Raw genomic sequence first — 23091 nt, 5'->3', positions numbered from 1 at the left:
ACAGATACGCATCACAATCTGTCAGCTATACAAGGGATACGTATAACCGTTAAAATCCTGCCTGGAGATGATATCGTAATAACCCCAAAAAATCAGATAATGGTCACCATATGCCAAATTGAGCAATTGAGCACATACGATCATTTGATTATACCCTCTTGAATATTTGATTGAAATGAAATAAGTTGGAAGTTTAAAATCTATTGCAAAAGCACTTGTTTCTAGAAAATGTTGGGATGAACTTGAAGAGAAAGTTTAAATTAAAGGCACACATGGCGATATCAACACTTTCATAAGGAGAATTTCTTAATCTAAACCGCAAGTATACCAGATTAACCTGCTTTGCCGGAGAGTTACTGTATTGCCATAACCTTCTGTGTGACCTTGACGCGGGACAGGAAAAAGAGTAAGAGGTTAAAATTACAAGTTAGTACATAGACTACATGTTACCATGGAGCTATTACCGCTCCATGATGTTGCATAGCGATAATACTGTTGAAAATATTTCTCTGATTAGTTTTCTTTTATTGCTTCCATTGACATTACAATATCTATACATATCAATAATTTCATCATAAGATTCTACGATATGAACTTATGATATAGTAACAGATAAATGGGATGAATCGGTTGTAATTGTATCACAATGAGAGACCAGGATCGCCTCAAAGGGAACAAGTTTGTTTGTTGCAAACATTGTATATTTGTACTTACATGCAGAAATACGGGAGATACCAAGAACAATTACAAAATGAAGGGATAAATATATCCTTCGAAATATGTAATATCATAAACAGATACCGCAACGCAGTGATTTCTTCCATATTTATATTTTAATATGTATTTGTAGATATGTAAATATATTCAATTTTGCGTGACAGGGCTTGGGTTATATCGGTAAACTATATGGCTTCATAATATCCAATTGGGTTGAAGCAAATACGACAAAAGCTGAATTACAATGTAGAGATCATGAATATTTATTAATCATCAAGCAGCACCAGTAATAAGAAGAAGCAAAATAATGATACAAGAAGAATGAAAGATATGTATGGAGAGCCGATCATCACATTTAAGGTTAATGTTTAATATACAGAACAATATCTTCGTAGCAATCATGTTAAAAGCATACGTTAATACGTCAGAGTTACGTGTTCCTATTGTCTTCGAGGACACATCATTAGAGATCATCATAATGTAACAAAGAACTGGATTAAAAAACAAAACATGTCATTGTTATTAATTAATGTCTGAGACAGTGTTTTAGTTTGATTTTGAGTAACACAATCAATGGTATAACGGTAGACAGCCAGCCATTGTTATTATCATAACATTTAACTATATTCCTCTAATAATCACTGTATTACGCGTGGGTAATATACAAGGTTAATTTTATAAAATAGAAATAGGAGGTACCAAATAAAGCAAACTAAATCTTAAAAGAAATTAAAATTAATTAATGGTTGAAATAGAATGCAATCTAATAATTAATGATTAAATATAACAATAATTATAGAGCAAGTATTATATGTAGTCTAAGAATTGTTCTAAATCGAAGGAAAATATCGGAATATAAAGAAATAAAGAAGATCTGAAATAAAATGAAACCAGTAGAACTATTTATAAAGCGCATTAAAATAAAAATTAAAGCCAATTTGAAGCCAATTAACAAATATTAATATTACTCACAAATAAAGGGGCATCAACCCGCCCCCTCTCTCTCCCATATAACCAACAGCCATTAAAATACTACATATATCTAACCAATTTGCCCCAAATTTAGTACATTTGTTGTGATAATGAAAGAATAAAACTAAAGGTATATACTATACAGAGCCGATCGGTCAAAACTTATTCAAATCTGCGAGTCTTGTATCTTAACAAATATGCAAGAAAAGGTATCTCAAAAATTAAAATTACTTTTTCTCAAACGCGGAAAGGTCTTAAAGTGACTTGCTCAACGATAGCTTATCTATCACATAATATTAAATGATCGAAAGCTAACTATCATATAATATTACAATGATCGATAGCTTACCTATCATGTAATATTAAAATGATCGATAGCTTACCTATCACATAATATCGATAGCTTACCAATCACATAATATTAAAATGATCGATAGCTTACCTATCACTTAATATTAAAAGATCGAAAGATACCTATCATATAATATTACAATGATCGATTGCTTACCTATCATGTAATATTAAAATGATCGATAGCTTACCTATCACATAATATTAAATGATCGATAGCTTACCTATCACATAATATCGATAGCTTACCAATCACATAATATTAAAATGATCGATAGCTTACCTATCACTTAATATTAAAAGATCGAAAGATACCTATCATATAATATTACAATGATCGATTGCTTACCTATCATGTAATATTAAAATGATCGATAGCTTACCTATCACATAATATTAAAATGATCGATAGCTTACCTATCACATAATATCGATAGCTTACCTATCACATAATATTAAAAGATCGAAAGATACCTATCATATAATATTACAATGATCAATAGCTTACCTATTACATACTATTAAAATGATCGATAGTTTACATATCACACAATATTACAAAAATCGTTGGTTTGATTCTACTTTAGTCTCACAAACAAGTAGACACTTTTAAAGATGCAGTAAACTAAAACACTTTAAGGAAATAATACAATGAAAAGTAAAACACAGAGAGCGTTACATCGCATGTAAGGCTTACTTAATGTACAGAACATTATCAGCATTCAATCTTGTTGAATTATGTAAGCTCACATGATCGTATCGTCTTAAAAGCGAAGGCTTTACATATGACGACAATAACAACGTAGGGTAAATGGAGGCTGTAAAATATTAACAAGAGCCCGACGGTCACTATGGTTCTTCGGTAAGTGGAATATTAAAGTGTTGTATGCATCACTCATTATCATAATAAGTATGCCTATATGTACCAGCTACTAACCAACAACTGTACTCCAAGATTAGATACAATCAGATATACTTAAACGTTGTAGAGTAATTGCGATAAAAAATGTTGGCCCTTCCCAAAAATTGGGCCCAATAAAACGATGCCCTCAAATGGTCCTAAATATATTGCGCCCACAAATTCGGGCCTAAAGAACTTGTCCCCAAAAAATACATTTGAGTTGAAAATAAAAGTTGGGCCCTGCCGGCCCAAAAATGGGTCCGGAATTATTGGGGTCCAGATGGCATTCATGTAACAGCTATTAACCAACAACTGTTTACCAAGTTTGGCTACAATCCGACTTAGGGTTGCGGTGGTGTTGCAATGGAGAGAAAATGTGGGCTCAGATGGTCCCAAAATATTGGGACCCAACAATTCGGGCCCAAAGAAGTTGCCCCAAAATTTAAGTTGGAAATTAAATTTGGTCCCACCAGTTCAAAAATGGGTCCAGGATTTTGGGATGCCCAGATATTGACCAGCAACTTGTAACTAGTTTGGCTGGAATCCGACTTCGGGTTGCGGAGTTATTGCAATGTAAAACGTTTTACATTCGACACCATAACCTTATTAATTTCATAAGGTCAGTGCTACAAAAATTGGGCACACCTTCTTACTATAATACATCTACATAACAAATATGACAAATATGCATCACTCCGTTGTTGAGTTATCGCGGACTCAAGCAAGTGTAACAGACGCACACGACCTCACCGTTGCATATATTTGTTTGCCTTCAATAAGGAATAAAAACTTGGTATGCACTAAACTATGTGTATTTTGCAATTAATAGGTATTGTCATCATCACATACCCTAAAGCAAAGTTAGGATCCTTTCCAATCCAAAGTCAAACTAAGGAAGTAAAAACATAAGAAAAATGGAATATTTTGCTGTCAGTGTGCAACTATGACATCACACCTGTTTGCTTCAAGTTCACTTTTGGTACAATCTGTTACAATTTCAGCAATCGATATATCCAAAACGCAATGCAGAAATTGAATACAAATTTCAACAGGATGCTTAGCATATGATTCTTTTTAATAAGTCAAATTTACATTTTCTTCTCAACTTTCCTTTTTAAGGTTTTTGACGTTACAGTCTCTTTTGAGTCAAAAGGTAAAGAACACTTCAACAGACAGTCTTTCAAAATGTTGCAAAAATTTAGAGTTAGCAAATAAAAAATAACCATATGATATCCATTAACAGCGCTAACACTAATGGGAACCTGTCTATCTCATTAATTAATTTCGTTATGTTAAAAGTTCTATATTGACGTCATATCATCATACCTGGAGAGATTTAACTAACTGCGCATGATCAAAGCGCCCTTAACTTGACTGTTATTTTCGAAGAGTTAGCGTTAACACTAAATAAAAACTTGTGTATATTTGTTTGTCGGTGAACTATTTTGAAGCATTCATGTTATATTCTTCGTGCGCTGAAGGGACCAGTTAAAACATCAAATAGGATATACCGTAAAATCGATAATAAACTAAGTTATTAAAATGATGATTTGAAACGGACAGATCATAAATCAATAAAGATAATTATAAAGCGAAACTTGAAATAATATTTAAGAATAAAATGAAAAGTATTGATCGATGATGTTATTGAATTCTCAGTAACTTAATATGCACATACTATACATTTGTTATTTTAAATCATATGATTTGACGTAACATGACGTTATCTTCTTGTCTTCGTGTTAAGAACGATAATTCATAGGAACAGAAAGAAATGAAGAAATGCTGACTTAGAACAAACACATCACAGATATTAATTAATATCACCTATAAGTTCTTGTAGATCGATTTTAATAACACAATGGTATTGTAGATAACCGATGAATGTCATTTAGTTTTAACATTGACACAATTAATGTGGCTCTACTCTTGTTAGATTTAAGACAGTACGTAACCGATACGTCACAGTTTAAATCAAAATGTAGTAAAAGGAAATACGAAGACAAATTTTAATCATGCACTCCTAGTTAGCGAGTGTATGTGGATACATTATGTACAGATTTTAACCAAAGCATTCCAAACACGTCTGCTTAAAACAATACGTTTAGAAATATTAACATAATTAGACGTATAATTAATTTTCTGAGTGGTCAAGTGTTTGTCGGGGTAGAGGTGGGGAGGGGGGGGGGTGGGAGGTATGGAAATGGGTCTGGAATTGGGATGAATCATAACATTACTTACAATTGGACCAATGAAGGAAGTTATACTCTGCACACGAGGAGTGCGTGGAGAGCGAGAGCAGGTCCAGCAATATCTAATCACGGACACACGAGTAGGTGAACAAACCTTTCTCTTCATTTTTGAAAGTAACGACGACTTTGCTACAAATTAGGAAACAATACAATCAGAAAAACTACGGCACATTACCGTGTAATTCCCATTCTACAAATTAGCGTTCTGATGGTGGTGCAATTAACTACTATAACATCTACTTGGTCACCAATGTGATGGGTTTGTCATCTAACCCCTCCAAAACCCCACCCCACCCCGCTCCTCCAAATACACACAAAGAGTAAGATAGGGATTGTGCTCTCTTTCTTTCCTCTCTCAATAGTTGACATCCAAGAAAATATAGTCTCCTATACTGATGACGTAGTGGTTGGTAGATGACGTCATTAGAAGCTTGATTGGCTCTCAGCAAGTTTGAATTTTCCTTGAAGAGCAAACGAATTTAGAGTTAGAAAAGAAAGTATATTTGGACAGTAATGTGGGTAATAAAACGTAAGAAAAGACTTGTTGTACACTTTACAATAAAATACTAAGTAGCCTATATATATGATCATGTAAGATATCGAATCCTTGTTGGGAGTTCTTTATTAAAGTTTACAAAGTTAACCTAATCCCTTGATATGATGGAGAAGGAATCCACTAGAAACCCCATCCCATCTCCAAAAAATAATATAAAACGCTATCATTACATTTAAATTATGTATGCTACATGTGGTTAAATCCGCCTAGTAGGTGGGTAATATATCTTACTTAATAGTGGAAGAGTTTCTCATAATTAATCATTCTTTCTAAGATGTACTTTTCTGTTATCGTTTTGTTTTAAATTTCATCGAGTTAAATTCAAGATACATAAAAAGTAAATTTGTTGTTTTCTTCAACTTGGTAATCAGTGACGTCACCAGTTGGTGGCGAAGATGAGGTCGATGTCTCTTAATAAGAGATAGATAGTGTACAGTGAACTCATTACAAACGTTATATATACAACAAATTAAGAAATGGTCACAGGATACCGTTTTCCTCCATCACCCACCCCTCTAGTCCCCCGAACGACACCAATGTGACTAACAAAACCTAACAAAATACATTTCTACATTTTAGCGCATAAAACTAAGTTGTTGAACATGTAGCATATTAAAGGATGACTTTAATCACAACATTAATGTTGTTATGTCGTAGACCACTGGCTTTCAGTCTAGGCTGCTTTTACTATAACATTTTGTTTCATGTTGAGACACGTTACCTTAAACATCTGAGTTTATCAGTGCAGGTAACTGGACTATATAATATAATACGGAGACAGTTATGCCAGTTCATCAAATACAACACAAAACTCAATGGGATGAGAAAAATGTTATGGCCTCAAATAACATGTTAACAGTGAAGTACAAATTCCACACGGACAGATGTTGTTGAAATCATCTAAATATGCTCTGTTTTAAGAACGAAGTTACAAAACTTGATTTTGTTGAGATATTCAATGTATAAATCACATTATTAACATGAATACATAGGCCTGCACTTAAGGGCTGACGTCATTATCACTTTAGCATTAAAAGGAGTATTCCAGACATTTATCATATTTTAAAGGTGAATATCTAACAAACCCAGGAAAGTGAAGAAACTTTAGTAACATTCCATGTTTGGACTATAATATTTAAAGACTGAAATTTAGATTAAATTAATCCTTTAAAACAACATGTAAATTGAACAGTTATCTTTTACTTAACTTCGTTATTGTGTATGGAATTATTAATATTATTACACAACCTAATCTCTCTACGAGATCCATTCACAATGAATGTAAAAGTTACAGTCTTCCATCAAGTCACCATTCCATTGTCTTGAGAATATAGGCATTTGATGACGTCACAATCATACGAGACTAGTTCCATGTGTATTATACTGGAGCTCTATCTGGCGCTGTTTGTAGTATTTGGGAGATGTTAACAGTTTACAACCTAAATCTTTATTAGATCCTTTCTCACTGAAATTACTGCCATCGTTTTGAGGATTGAGTGAATGACATCACAGTCCTGCTGATGATAGGCATCGCCAGATGAATATACATCTTGCATTGAGCTGTAATAAAAAAAGAAAATCATATATTAGTTAATATTGTTATCATATTAAATTATTAGTAGAATAATGGGGAAGTGATACCTAATGAACCCCCTCCCCCCGGAAAAAGCGTCAGCAATACCATAACATAACAGTTAATTTTACACACCAGCTACACAAAACACCGTGACACGGGAAACAAGCGAACAATGTTTCTGATAATGGAAGTAACTTATCACTCATTTCTATACATTTAATCAGGGATCAGCTTTGTTAATGAAATATATAATAAAACCAATTATAGTTGAAGCATATAATATTAGTCACCAGATAAGATTGGAAAATTACAGATATAGGAATAAAAAATGTGGTTAATGATGGAGATTCATTCTAATAAATTAAGATTTTACAATTAAAAATAGCAGACAATCACTGTTAACAAATACAATGTTAAATACTAAGGTAGAGAGTATTCAGATGTATTGACTTACAGTTACTTGCGCCTTGCCTAGTTGAAGTTCGCCATGCTCGACTGATAACTCCTCTCACCGGACCTCTAAACAAGAGGGGAAAAAAAAGTAATGAATATGTATAAGATAACACAGAAACAAATACAATGCAGTATATAGTTAAATGTTGTAAATCATCATATGCATCCATATTAAAAGTGTTATTTCAGATAAATCGATTCATGTTACATTAAACTTTGAATGTTTCAGATGTCTTGGAAAATTGTTGTCCTTTTCATTATTATTATTTCAGTTATTATTTTAGGGATTTCTAACGAGTACGTCTTGCGAATATTTTGTTACTGAACATACACATGAAGGCTTAATCCATGAAACCATGGTCACCTATGATGTGGTCGCTCTGATTCCATGCTCGAAAGGATTTTCGAAGATTGAATTCTAAAAAAAGTTCTACTGTTTGCTTGAAATATTCCAAATAAGTATATAAATAACAAAAATGAAAAAACATATGTCAACCCATATTGACTCATAGCACGAGGATGTAACCCTTTCCCAATCTATATAAAAGGTTTATGTGTAAAACAGGATGACTGTACAAGAATCAGTTCACTTATCGCCACACCCCACCCTCTTCCCTGCCGGTAACTATCAAATGACCTACTCGGGGGATTGTCCCTTAATATCACGATGAATCAATCGATGCAATCCAATGTGCTATCACACATCGGTGCGATAAAGGGAAATGTTCCGTCCAGTTTATAAGCTGATCCCGTCAACCTGAGTAGTCATTTTCAATTAAATTTCAAAGTTTAACATTCTCATTATTTACGAAATTTGACAATTCCTTTCTAACATTAATTTAATCGTCACAGAATCATATCCAGGTCACTCAGCTCTCAGTATGAACTTTTCTTAAGAATTCACAATGTAGGAGCCAAATCAAACTGGACATTGACTCATGTGATTAAGCAATAAAATGGTGAGAGTTCAAGAGATGGTGAAGGGGGCAGCATTCCTAGGGTGTTAAAATGACCAGTTTACTCCATTCTGAAGGTATACTGATCCATAAACGTGGTTTATATATTCCCAGCTGGACCAAACCCCCTACCTTCTTCCTTTAGAACTTTGAAACCAATCGTAACATTTTGTGTAAAAGTAAAGTAAAATGTTGGGTAGGCCGTGTCACTATCTGACGTTCCTTTAATAAAAAGATTCCCTGAATTGATCATTATTGACATATAAGGGGATACTTTGTTTAGTTGGTTCTCTTGACCATGCTAGACTGGTTTCTGCTTTATGTTTTGTTTTGATGGAACTTGTGTTATCATTAGATTATAATCTTCAGTGGAAAGCTATTAACAGTTTAGGCGTTAATTATAAATGCATATTATAGTGCGAAATACTATAAACAATTTAAGTGTTAAATGCGAAAGACAGAGTCTTTCTTGCTGGCGTTACCTTATTTTCCAAAACAATAATTTAAACAACCAGTATAAATAACCGTCCCAATAACACCAGGTTAAATATGGGCGGTGGAAGGGGAAGGGATGGGGGGAGGCAGGGGCAGGGGCGGACGCAGACCGATGTTCAGGGGTGCTGAAAGCGCTACCCTGTGAATGTTCCCACGTTCAAGAGCTCGCTTAAAGCAGCATTTTGCGTTGGGTCGCTTTTTTCCACTTTTTTAACATGTGCATCGATTTTTTTACATGTATCAATCATTAAACAGCAATCTAAGATACCATCCAAGTTTCACCCTGCCAAGAGCGTTAATTAGCGAGTAATTAACGATTTATGTCGATAAATGAGAAGAGTGTCCTCGACAAATTTCACAGTTAAAATTAATCGCATACAATTCCGCTAAACCCACTAGTTTGAATTCAACCAATCAGAGATGCAGGTTTAGTTATAAGCCGTTGCTAAAAATAGATTCAAGACTTCGCGTTGGTTGTACCAGGGAGTTGTTATGCAACTCCCTGGTACAACTGCCATATAGACTGTACACAAATCAAGCGTGGTGTTATATTACGTATCTGTCAATGACGTTCGTAGTGTTTAAATATTCATATTATGGGCGAGGTTTATTGGGTTCCCAACGGAAAATATCTTGGAGAACAACAAAGTTGAAAGTTGCAAATTTTTCGACTTTTATGCCACCATTTGAAGTAAAATATAAATAGATTAGCTAGTTATGTATGTCGTTATGGCAAAGTGGAATCAGTGAGGTTGAGAAAAATCATAGAAAAGGACGCAAAATGCTGCTTTAATACACATCGCCTATGGTCTTGTTGGACCCGGAGATATATAGCCTACGAAGCCCTAAAAAACTAGTGATATTAAGTTTTAAAAGTATTTGATACATCCTGGGACCCCAATGCGAAAAAATACACAACTATAGTGATAGAAATTAACTGTTCCGAAAAATAATTCGCGATCATAATATACTCCCGTAGCATCCGGGCATCTCTGGTTACCATGGTACCATTGTCTAGGAACATGTTAGTTTGCTGGTAGTAGGGCTATATTAACAGTTAGACTTGATCTCGTTTTTTTTTGAGAGAGAGAGAGAGATGAGAGACATGGGAGAGATTGGAGACGTTGAAGATATAGTAATAATGAGTTAAGAAGAGACAAATATTGTTTTGTGTGGACAAAGAGGATCAACATGAAAACCCTGTCAAAACAAAAAATTGAAAGCCAGATTACTTTCTTACAAGTCCGGAACGATGAATGAGATATCAAGATACTTGGAAGCTGTAATACGTTGTAGAATATACGAACTGGAAACGCTTCTTGTGTCACGTGGTGCAAATTATTGACAGATATATGTTTTATTTGCTCGTTTTTCGCTCTATTGTTTTGACTTTACAATGAACGTGAATCCAGTGTTAACCATATGAGTCGCATAATTAATCAAAATGAATGTCACGTAAAACACGAATTACCTACTTTTATTTTTTACTATAGTGTTAGTTTCTCTGTACAGTATCAGTATAGCGTTTCATAATTCAAAATGAAAGGTAATCCGGACGTTGAAGGGTGAAACTGACCGCTGTTTATGAAAGTATTTTTAAAGTTTTGACGGTTAAATGTTCGACATCCAAGGGCAATTTGCTTCCTTTATCCATAAAAATAGCTATAGATCTCAGTAATTAATTAATATTGTTCCTGTATCTCCATGGTTACACCTTACCGTTTGGCCCAATATTTCTACAGACCCCATATGTCAAGATGTATTACAACGATTCTACTATGAGTGACTTCTTAACTTCGCCGAAGAAAGTTGGTGGACAAAAGACGTCCATGAAGAGGGATGAGGTGGTGTTAATATAACTTTGTCATCTAACTTTGGGTAACATACTCTAGTTTTAAACAACTTAGTCCGACGAATCCTCCCTTGCTCCCACCGCCTTGAAACAATGGAACTACGAGCCGCTAGTTTTCTGCCTTTCAGGAGAAATACTTCATCACGTCAACTTATCCGTCGCATGCATGGTGAATAAACACACCCAATTTCCCTTAGTAAAATTTCGTAAATACAGTGCGTTATGTAGCAGTAATACACCTTAGCTGCAAGTGTACGCTGACGTCGTATTTGAAAATAATTTAAATGAGACCTACGAGGAAAGATAAAACGTGCCTTGAAATCAGCTTTTATGTTCAATCTGAACAAACATTGACATTATACTAAACGCCCATAACAATATTATTTGTTAGCTGGATAAGTCAGACATATAACGTAACAAATTGAATTAAACAGCAAAATGGAACCTCCTTAGTTGGTGTTATATGTGTCACCTGTTTGTAAATGTGTTTAGGCAACGACATGTTAATGATCAATGTTTTCATTTATTTTCCAAAATAAAATTTCATGTAGAGGAAAAAATATGTATAAATGTAATTTATTGCTAGCTCATTTTGACTAACATTAGAAAGGTTTAGTACAATATTCAGAAAGTGGCTTTCATTTTTCAAAAAAAAATACAGACTAAAAACCATCGTAAAAACAATTAACTGTACCAGGTTGTGCTAATAAATAGTAAATTAATTGAGATATGAACCAGCGTAAACCATCTCGAAATCTTACTTGAGGTTTTGAACTGACACACATTTGGGAAGTATATTGCTCAATTAAATGTATGTTTTAAGTTTATGTTGGAAGAGAGTCAACTCTCAACACTCAGCTTCATCTAAAATCACTATAGTGTCGTTAGCTACCTACACCGTTGTGTTCATGTCTTTTATATAAACGGACCCGAACTGGAACTTACTTGATACCCCTCCTCAGTTTAATCCACTCTGTAAGGGATTACAGTATGACGTCATCACGTTTATTTTTACTAGTTTCCTTATATGTCATATAACAACAGTTCGCTCCGAGTTAGTGATTTTATTGCACAGTGTATGCTCTCGTTTCACAATGATTCATGATGCTATTACCCAACGGATACAATCCTAAACCATCACCAACCCCTCCCGACCCCAGGGAATGATTCTAATGATTTTATGATATTAAAGAATACCGGAGTAGAGATTTATGGTAGATTTGAGTAAAGACTTCTACAGTTAGCCTTTTTTTGTGTAGAGAAAACTGTTACCCTTTAAAAGTGAGATTAAAACTGTTTATTTTATTTTTTTATCAGTTCCTTTCACGGTTAATAAACTGTGAAAAAAAATCACGGAGAAATTAATAAACAAAGAATTTTCTACAAGAAATTTAAAATATCTTCTTGATACTTTTTGAATTGCTAACGATTTACGATATGCACATCAGCAGAGTCAAATAAAATAATCATTTAGCATCTGCCAGCTGGAGGGGATTGACAGTTTAAACGTTATTTTCCAATATTGTGTGAGGCTTGTAACACACCATAACACCGGACTAAACTTATTTTAAAGTCTAATCCGTTTCTTTGTTTATCATTTCTCTGACTGTGTGTGCGGAAGGAAGATTATTTAGGCCGCATCTAATCTTGACATTGAGAACAGTGCTATCATCATTACGAGATATAAACTTGTAGCTGGCCTATCTGAATTCCCTGTTCGGTACACGACAATTATAAATCTTTCCCCCTGATGAGAAACAAAGTATAATACTATATTGTCTTATTTCTTTGTTTCACATTTATTAATACCTCTTTGTCTGTTATTAAAATTACCGTTACTAATTAACATGACCATGAATCTGTGTCTCTCTTACCTCTTCTCCTGGAAGAGTGCCCCCACCGTCACAGTTCTGAGAGAAAGAGAAATATTACATTTCATGAGATTTTGAAATGGAATTTCAAGAAAATATAATATGGCGAAGCAAAAAATATATAAGTTAGAATGATACATCTTCACAAATATCACAGTAAACTATTTCTGGCAGGTAAACGCACATCTGCATTGAACACACTAAAGTCAATAAAGGAGGCAGACTCGTCAATGTAAAATGGATGGACTTAATAACATGAGTATAAACATCAGCTTCATAGGGAAGACATAGTTAGTTTTAAACCCTTCATCAAACACTGTGTGACGTAATCAAACACTGAGTGACGTCATTAAACAGTGAGTGACGTCATGAAACACTGAGTGACGTCATAACGATGAACTTCTCACGAGAAGGGAAAAGAGGGCAGTTTTCAAAGATAGACCCCAGAACATGGATGTATCGATGTATTTGCAAAAATAAAGCAAAGTATTGGTTAGCCCACAAAGCATCATATTGATTCCCCCCCCCCCCATTCCCATTCGTCTTAGATATTCTGTTTCTATCGTATTGTTGATCGTGTAGAGATATCCATGACAGTTTGGTAAATTCAGTTGTATGATGAACACATAAAATAAGAGACACAAGGGGAGAATTAAATAGACTAGTGTAGATCTGTTAACACTCATTAAAAAATACCATGAAATATAATTAAACCTGCACAAATTGTTTCTTTTTTAAATATACCCTGTATGTATATGTTTAATTGGTAGTTTGTACATGCGCACATCATCAGTTTTCTAATATTTGACTCTCTTTGTTCAACGTTAGGCAAGGAACATTTACACCAGGAAGCGACGGTCTCTAAATTTAGGAATATTTAGAGTGGGTTTATGTAACCGATACTCCTTGCGTGTCTATTAGACTAGTATAGGCTGAAACCGCGTGAGCTCGTCATTGCTCTGTCTCTATATGTTAGATGGACTCGGACTTGGTTCGGGTTGCTCATATACTCTATAGAAAGCTGTTCGGACTCGAGAGTACCATACTCGAACCAAGTGGTCTCGCACTAGGTTCGGAATCAGGACGTAAATGGACTAAACTACATCAGTGTTTCTTATACTATATATGATATAGACATATTGAATGGTTCTGATGGAAAGAGTACTAATAACAATAGATACCATGTGATGATACAATGCCCTGGATGTTGCATTATATTATCGTAAGCACTTGAATATAATCATGAAGATACAACATTAGTCAATTTGCCGGGTGGTAAATTGTACAAAATCAACCACATTACTAGGTAATTTGAACACCCCACCCCTCCTCCCACTCCGACCCAGGCTCCTTCGAGATACCATTTTTTTAAAATTTTATTTAGCTTTATTCAAAATACGAAAGAAATACCACAAATATATTTCAACCATTATTAGTTCAGATTCACCGTTGACTTTTTTGTATCATAATGCTGCTGCTTATTCATAATATTGTACATACAGAGGATGGTAAAAAGGACGTTTCTTGAAAATGAAATAAAAACCTTTAACTGAATCTTTCAGTTAAACTTTTAAGTAGTCACCTCTCCTTTAATTTTCCTAGTATGTTAAAGTACATCAAGTTTAATAAAACCTACCTAAAATTCATTCGTTAGATTCAAGTTAAACCCAGATACACCCTTTCATATATAAGCCTGTTTGGACCCACACATTCATATCAGTCACGTATATATATATAAACATTAATATAATTCAATAATGAAATATAAACAATAGGGATCCCTCAAATCCCATTACAACTCAAACTACTTGAACCGAGTCACATAAATGATTGTTGTATAGCTGCATGCAGTGACGTCAGACGTATATATTATAGAGATGAAAATTATCCATCGATATTTTAACCACAAAAATCAGTTTTGACTGAGACGGTGTGGAAGAGAGACACTGGAAGCAAGATAGATTAATTTTTTATAAGGATTTATGTATCTGAATATTTTCTACTTTAAAATTGAGAATTTGTATTGATTCACATTGCAATTATTTATATAAGGAGAGCATAAAAGGGTCTACATGCAGAGAAAGAAGGACAACAATAATAAGTAGGAAATAGGACGAGAGTGCTGGAGTACGAGCGTGGAAGGGAGACTTCATTTATTTTCATTTATTTGTACCAACCTCGTCACAAGGTTTCTAACGTATATTGTGTATTGTACGATATATATACATCCTGGATATATAACTCCTCGTCGTTGGACAATTCCCAATTGATCTTTAAATATATTTCCGTTACTTCAGTTTGGGGACATAGCCCCCCCCCCCCCCCCTCCAATATTAGGATGATAGAAGGGTGATAAAACCTTTTAATATCATCACGACACGTACGATTGCGCCCATTTAAAAAATGTCGGGTAAAATGAAAATCATTCTAGATTAACGCTCTGTCCTACCGTGACCTGTATTACATACTAATGTTCCATACCTCACTGATCTGTAACACTTTAAAACAAATGTAATAAAAATAAATAAAAAATTATGTCAATATCTTACATTTAGAATAATCACCAAGACTAGTTTGAAGTATCAATAGCTATGCATACTGTAGCACTTTCATCCATCTAAACAAACATGTCTTAGTCCGTAGCGACTGCAACATAATACCTATAGCAATATAGACTATATGACTGTGTTGGCTGTTATACCAGACAGTCGTATTTTAAATCACCTTAGTCTGTACTTAAGACAAATCCCTCTTATAACATCGTCAAAGGTTTCAGATATATCATTGCTTATACCATTTTGATCGAGAGGGATAATTATTTCATCAATAACGGTGTATCATAAAAAAATGATCAGATTAAAAATCCCCATCGTTATAATCTGCAACATTTACATCTCTTCCGTTAACTAACTATTCCTTTAAGCGTTTTGATTGAACTATTCCTATTGATTGGGAATACATGAACTATTCGTATGGGACACCCATTGTATCCTGCACGTAGAGGTATTTTAGTAAATGCCAACAGAAATTTACACAATCCTCATATCTTGCACCCAAAAAAGTGTAATTCTGTACTTTGTGTTGATTTTGCTACAATCTGCTGGTAGCAAACTTGACCGTTAAAGGAATGAGTAGGACTTGAACACATAATGTTACTTGAGTCCACCTGTGAAGATTAAAGGAAGTTTTTTTTTTTAATATCTATGACGATAAATTTATGGGACACCAATTGTCTAAATCTGGTTGAAAGACAAATAATTCACTAACCATGAGCAGTCACGTGATTGTGACAACATATCTAAATATCTTAGTAAGTTGCAGGGTATCCATTAATTCTTCGAATATTTCACAGCTTGGTCAATTTACAAACTATGACGTAATAGGCAGCTTTATATAATGGAGACCAAATTCTCCTTACACCAGAGAAAAGAAGAGAATGAACATAACCAGGGAAATCCAGGGAGCCTGCTACAAAGGCAAATATGCAAGGGAAGCTACAGTAAGGTACAGGGTCGGCTAAACGAACTGTTTTTAAGAATGTTGTATGTGCCATGATGAACATTTGCCTCGAAATTAAATGAACATAAACAAGAACGATGCAACATGATTGACAACATTCTACGGTTTCATATTTAATGTACATCGAGATGGTGACGTAAAAGCGGGATATTTTCAGTACATTCATTTAGGTGAAGACATTATTGATTAAAATATTTGCTAATTTCATTGATTTTTACTTCAGCTTAGTTTTGGTTCAGAAGAATAATACCAATGTTTCACGAGGATTTATAGTGGTATGTTGGAACGTTAAGCAGCGTCGGTTATGTCAATTATGTTGTGTCAAAGTCATACACGCTACTAGTGTTCTACTAAATGTTGATATGATATGCTTAGTTGTTAATTTTCATACCAATGCTCGTGATTTACTTACAGACTTTTACTCAAAAATATATTTTAAATTTATGTATTTCTGTTCACATCCATATTTTTATAAGTTTGTTTCTACGTTTGGAATAAACGTGATACAGGAGTTTACGTGAGTTGTTCCTTTATTATTTGGCGCCCTCAACTCTCCACCCAATCCTAGACTATAACAATAAGTAATGAATGAGGCTTAACACTTGAAGATAATTATCAAAATAAGGTAAACAATGGGCCGATGACAAATTATGAATATTTAAATCAGATTACCCATTACCGACTATACCGTAGTTGGAACAACTCCACTCTAAACCCTACCCCACCCGGATCCTTACTCCTCCAACAGCCTCTAATGTATCTATTTTTGTGTCATTCAAAACACGCGGGAAATAATACGAATATTTGTCCTAAATTAATATTTTATCAAGTGATTGTATATGTTTAGGTTACCATGGTATCCGTACAAGATAACAACGAAGCGGGCTAGCAGAGCTTCACATATATACTACAGAGTTTGCTTCTGTTTTCTAATTTATTCCCATTTTACAAGAATACAATAGCCCCCCCCCCCCCAGAACCCTTATAATGCCAGCATTTAAAATAGCTCCTCTTCCCTACATATGCAAATGACCATGGCAAGCATTACCATTCAGAAGAATATAACAAAGTATATTGGTTTCAAATAAAAAAGAGACCCGTCATTTCATTATATCTAAGCCTGTTGGACCTACACACTTATATCAGTGACGTATACACTAATCTGGATAAATCATAATATACACAAGTGATCCTGCAATTCCCCTGAAGCTTTATAAGCAACATAGTTAATTTATTAGCAAGATTTAATTCACAAGGAAGAATACCATAATGGATATTTGTGTTGTTTTTGCTACAATCTGCTGGTAACAAACTTAGCCGTAAATGAAATATATAAGGACCTTTAAAACATAATGTTACTTTATTTCACCAAAATTACAACAGGAAAGATGAGAGAAGGCAGAGATATTAATGGTTTGGAAACAAACAAATAGAACATGACAATAAATTTGTGGGACAAACTATCGTCTGAGTCTGATTAAACGATACATACCTCACTAATAAGTAACAGTCATGCGATTGAAACCAACATATTTAGATCTCTTAAATAGTTGCAGGTGTGTCCAGTTATGTGTGAATATTATATGGATTGTTCAACGTTATAACCTATTACGCAGCATGCAGCTTTATTTTATTTTATTAAAACGTATACGCATTGACTTAATTTTCAACATTATTTGAGTTAAACACTACGAAAGTATAGAAGTCAACTTATAATACGTTTTTAAAGTCAACTTCCACATATATCTGTTCCTATACTAACTTCCAAATTTCCCCCATCACCATCCTGTGCAATGGACCAATTCGCAAAGTACCATAGAAATGGTTATATTTAACTTGATTAGTAATTAATTGAATAAAGACCAACAATTTAAAGTAATGTATCTGTGAGTGTTAAAGTGATGCATGGAAGACCCACGTCTCACACCAACAGAAACAACTAAAAACTTAAATATGACCAGTTAAAACCAGGGAGCTGGTACAGTAAGATCCATGGTCAGTTAAACGGACTGTTATGCGACTGTTGTTATGTGTTATGATGAACAATTACACAGAAATTACAAGAACAGACCGTTCAATATGATTTATAACATTCTATGGTTTCATCTCAGAATAAACGTGAATTTTACTTATTGAATGCAAATTCACAACCTCGAATATTAATAAAACGGCATGCGTCAAAAAACGACTGTACAATATATAGCAAACCTGTCCAAAAGTCAATCTTTTAGCTATAGCTTTATGTGTGAAATATCAAACTGACATGGAAATTGTACGGGTGTGTCAATAAAGAACTAAGCGTTGTGAACGCTGAATGAGATTCATTAGGACAATGTTCACACGCAAGATTCCATAGGCTCTCTCCACAACACCCCCCCCCCCCTCCCCTCCTTGGAAGTAGGAGCGGGAAGATGTCTGATATTTGCTTATTTACGTCAGAACTTTTAATATTACAAGCAACACGTAAACTTCACAGATAATGTATCACTACATTGATTTGTTAACACTTACTGAGGACTGAAAACAGTGCTATGGCAGCATAAATCAAATAAGCTGACCAGACTTGCATTATGAGCAATAGCTGAAAGAAAGGTGATCAAACTCGTTACCTGCCATTGACCGGTTTGTAGATTCAGACGACGATCCGTGATAGAGTAAATACGATTCCAAACTGATGAAAAACATAAAAGAGAGATATGTTAATGATAACTGCATACATACTCTTTGTTGGTCTGGAATGAAACCATCAAATTATTCACCGGATTTATGTTGTCTCTCGATGATAACTTCATATCAGCTAAGTCATCAATCTAGCTGATTCCTTAATTTTGATCTTATCAGTTTACTATCATTATCATATCAGTAATATAGCTGATCGGGTTACAATCTTTATATCTCAGTAAGATTACCGATCAGTTTACGATCATTATCATCTTGGTTTTATACCTGATCAGTTTACAACTATTATCCTCTTAGTTATTAAACCAATCAGGTTAGTATTGTTATCATCTCATTAACATATCTGATCAATTATACAATTATCTTAAATGAAAGCATATGCTCCTATTCAAACAGAAACTAATCTTGGACTAAATTAAGAAACCACATCATGATAGTCGAGTATTCGATGCTGAGATTAAGAATAATAATACATGAGATGATGAACTGATCAGAGAACACCCAACATCAGTGACGTCATCATAAACCACGAGAGCCATAATTAAACACTGTTTAAAAACAATTGTTAAAGATGAAAAGGGGATTTGTTTATTAGCAAATTTGAATTTAAATTATGTATGTAAAAGAATAAATAAAACATTTTCATAACCACGTAGCTCGTCTCAATGTAGAGGACTGCTGGATCTAAGGGCATTTCAGTTCGTTAAAGGGAGGTAACTTTGGTTTTACACTCAGGGTTTCTTTGTTTAATGTTCTTCAAACTGTACTAAGATAAATCATAGGTGTAGGAACACGGTGCATATGATAGCTGATACATCGCTTTGCAAAGTGGAAGGAATCAGGAGTAGGGAGGAGGTGGGGGGCAGGAACAGTGGCGGAGCTAGTGGTATTGGTCAGGGTGGCGAGAATGGTCTGTAGGGGCGCTTTCGACACTATCTAAGCGGAGCGCCACCACAGGTTGGCGCGGAGCGTACAGAAATTTTTGGAGTAAAGATACTCCCTAGATCGCCGGAAATGACCCTTTCCGGGCCTTGCTTATTTGCAGATAAACGAAGAATAAATAGGTGTCATCGCCATTTTGTCAGAAAATTACACCAACAAAATGTGACAAATGTCAATAGGTATTTGAGAGCGCAATAAAAAAGTCAATAATTGCTAATAAGTAAAAAGTGGTAAAAAGCTGAAAAGGGCGCCAGCAGAGAGGGGGAGGACATCCGCCCCTCTGACTGTATGGACGCTCCGCCACTGGGCAGGAACATGTTATGAGAGTGTCAGAATATGAAGTCCAATTATCGACGGATTAGAATATTCTAAAAAATTCACAAACTGATTTTGACTACATCGTCTCTGAATCTCTCTAAGCTGTTATCACGAGATGATTTAGTATATAGCCATTATACACACATCTGTCTGCAGTAGTCAAACATTTACTGGATCGGGGCAAATGTGTTGTTTACACTAACTACTTATATCTTTGAGACTGATCAATGTTGACATCATCAGCAGTGACGTCACTCCACCATTAACAATGGGAATCTCGATGTGTCCTTTAAACACAGAACAATGAACGAGGGTACAATGTGTACGAGTCCGAGAAATAATGTTGAGGTGTGGAGATAGAGAAGTTTTTATGTATTGACATTACTATTAATTAATTTAAATAATAAATGTAGGTATAATCCTAGTATAGATGTGTTATTGTACAGAGAAATGAAACATTTGATTGCTCGTGATGTTTGTAAAGCTACCCGGTTTCAATATGTTCAGCTTTATAATACAACGCATTAGTGACGTCATCAAAGATCATGAAGACCAATAATTTATATATTGATAATAGAAAAGGACTAAATGTATTTGGAATTACTTTATTGAGTTAAATTATAGAGCTACAAGACTAGACAAATTATCGTCATAATCACGTGATCACGTTTCCGGTGTCCTGAGAGTATATCAGTTGTGTAAACTAAGGTTTACATGTCTTGTTTCCAGCCACTTTCTTAGGAAAGTTTTTAAACTGTATTACGACTAACTACATCAATCTCTATACTTGTCCCTTAAAGCCTGTTCCCAAGAACGCGGGCTAGCTTCACTCTTGATCGACCTATTGAGAGGAGGGCAAGTTGCTCCACTGTTTTACTGCGTGGGAACGGGGCAAGCCTGAGCTTGATCAAGCCCCTCATGAGAGGTGGGGTTAGGACAGCTAAGCCCAGGTAAACTTTGACAAATGTAAATAAACAATTGCCTTGGGGTGTGAAAGATACGATGGATTTTATCAGTTGTGGTTTTTGCCGCTTGCCTATTTCTTTATCGACATCAACTGTGTTTATTCTCAAATTAGTTGTGTGTACAAAGGACCGATGTAGTGAGAACAGGCGAGTTCCATAACAACTCCCTGGTGAGAATGAAGGAATTACGTAAGGCATAGCTGAGTAGTACACAGTGTAGCTGCCCGCGTATATGGTAGGCCATACGGGAAATAATTGCTGATTTAATGTCCGTACGAAATAAAATTATTACCGGTATTAATTCTATTTAATACCGGCATTAATTCTCAGCCAATCACCATGCAGCTTCATATACCGGTATTAAATATAATTAATACGGGCATTAAATATAATTAATACGGACATTAAATAGAATTAATACGGGCATTAAATATAATTAATACGGGTATTAAATAGAATTAATACGGGCATTAAATAGAATTAATACGGGCATTAAATAGAATTAATACGGGCATTAATAAAATTAATACGCGCATTAAATAGAATTAATACGGGTATTAAATAGAATTAATACGGGTATTAAATAGAATTAATACGCGCATTAAATAGAATTAATACGGGCATTAAATAGACCAATCACATCAGCAGGATTCTCACTTGGTCATCTGATCTGATCGCCGCGCCAACCTACAACTTACATTCTTCGAAGAATAACAAGACGGTTCAAAGCATTGCGAACTGATAAAACATCGGACTGGGATTGAGGGTCAACATTTGTCAATTGCCTACAAGTATCGTTCGCTTCTCGACGAAAATCATGCAAAAATTGTTCTTTGTCTGTCATGCGTGCCATTGCGTTGTATGTTGTACCTTGATTGCTAGCTACAACTACACTGCTCTCACGCTGGGGGATTAACACTAGCTCAGACTGAGCATGGTAACAAAATTCGCTGATGTGATTGGTCTATTTAATACCCGTATTAATTCTATTTAATGCGCGTATTAATTCTATTTAATGCCCGTATTAATTCTATTTACGTGGTAGAAAAATTCGCTGATGTGATTGGTCTATTTAATACCCGTATTAATTCTATTTAATGCCCGTATAAATTCTATTTAATGCCCGTATTAATTCTATTTAATACCCGTATTAATTCTATTTAATGCCCGTATTAATTATATTTAATACCGGCATATGAAGCTGCATGGTGATTGGCTGAGAATTAATGCCGGTATTAAATAGAATTAATACCGGTAATAATTTTAATTCGTACGGACATTAAATCAGCAATTATTTCCCGTATGGCCTACCATACGCGTAGATTCGCATATATACAGTATACAGTTTGAGCTGCTTTCTTGAAGACGTCCAGACAACCGGAAAACCCATTATTATTATTATTATTATAATTATTGTTCAAACGATTAACTAAATTGGAATCTGCCCGATTATTGCATAATCGGAACATAATCGGAATCGGTAAAAAATAGTTATGTTATACCGATTATTCAATAACACATGGAAGGTGAAAATATAATGATTCAAAAACATATGGAAGGTGAAAATATCAACTGATTTATTAGGTTTGTTTTTTTACTACGAAACATTAAAATAAAGACACCCTCTATACGTCTTTCACAATCTTACTTCATCAAATTAGGCTGCCAGTGTCGCCGATTTTGCTTCCCTCGTGGTTAGTGACTTCATATTTTTTT

The 23091-nt window shown here is 34.6% G+C and overlaps 1 protein-coding gene across 1 annotated transcript in view; it reads right to left on the bottom strand.

Moving 5' to 3' along the window:
* Window positions 1-962: 962 nt before the first annotated feature.
* LOC139970052 (uncharacterized) overlaps window positions 963-23091 on the bottom strand; it is a 94915-nt gene continuing 72786 nt past the window's right edge. Inside the window, exons 6-10 of the mRNA XM_071975666.1 lie at window positions 19081-19142; window positions 12956-12991; window positions 7780-7844; window positions 2265-7309; window positions 963-2131 (exon numbers count right to left, since the gene is read on the bottom strand). Coding sequence (XP_071831767.1) covers window positions 7797-7844; window positions 12956-12991; window positions 19081-19142 — 146 coding nt within the window. The 3' untranslated portion in view covers window positions 963-2131; window positions 2265-7309; window positions 7780-7796. The remainder of the gene's footprint in view (window positions 2132-2264; window positions 7310-7779; window positions 7845-12955; window positions 12992-19080; window positions 19143-23091) is intronic.

This window comes from Apostichopus japonicus, chromosome 7, assembly GCF_037975245.1.
Source record: "Apostichopus japonicus isolate 1M-3 chromosome 7, ASM3797524v1, whole genome shotgun sequence".
NCBI lineage: Eukaryota > Metazoa > Echinodermata > Holothuroidea > Aspidochirotida > Stichopodidae > Apostichopus > Apostichopus japonicus.
This window is presented reverse-complemented; position numbering and strand designations above follow the sequence as displayed.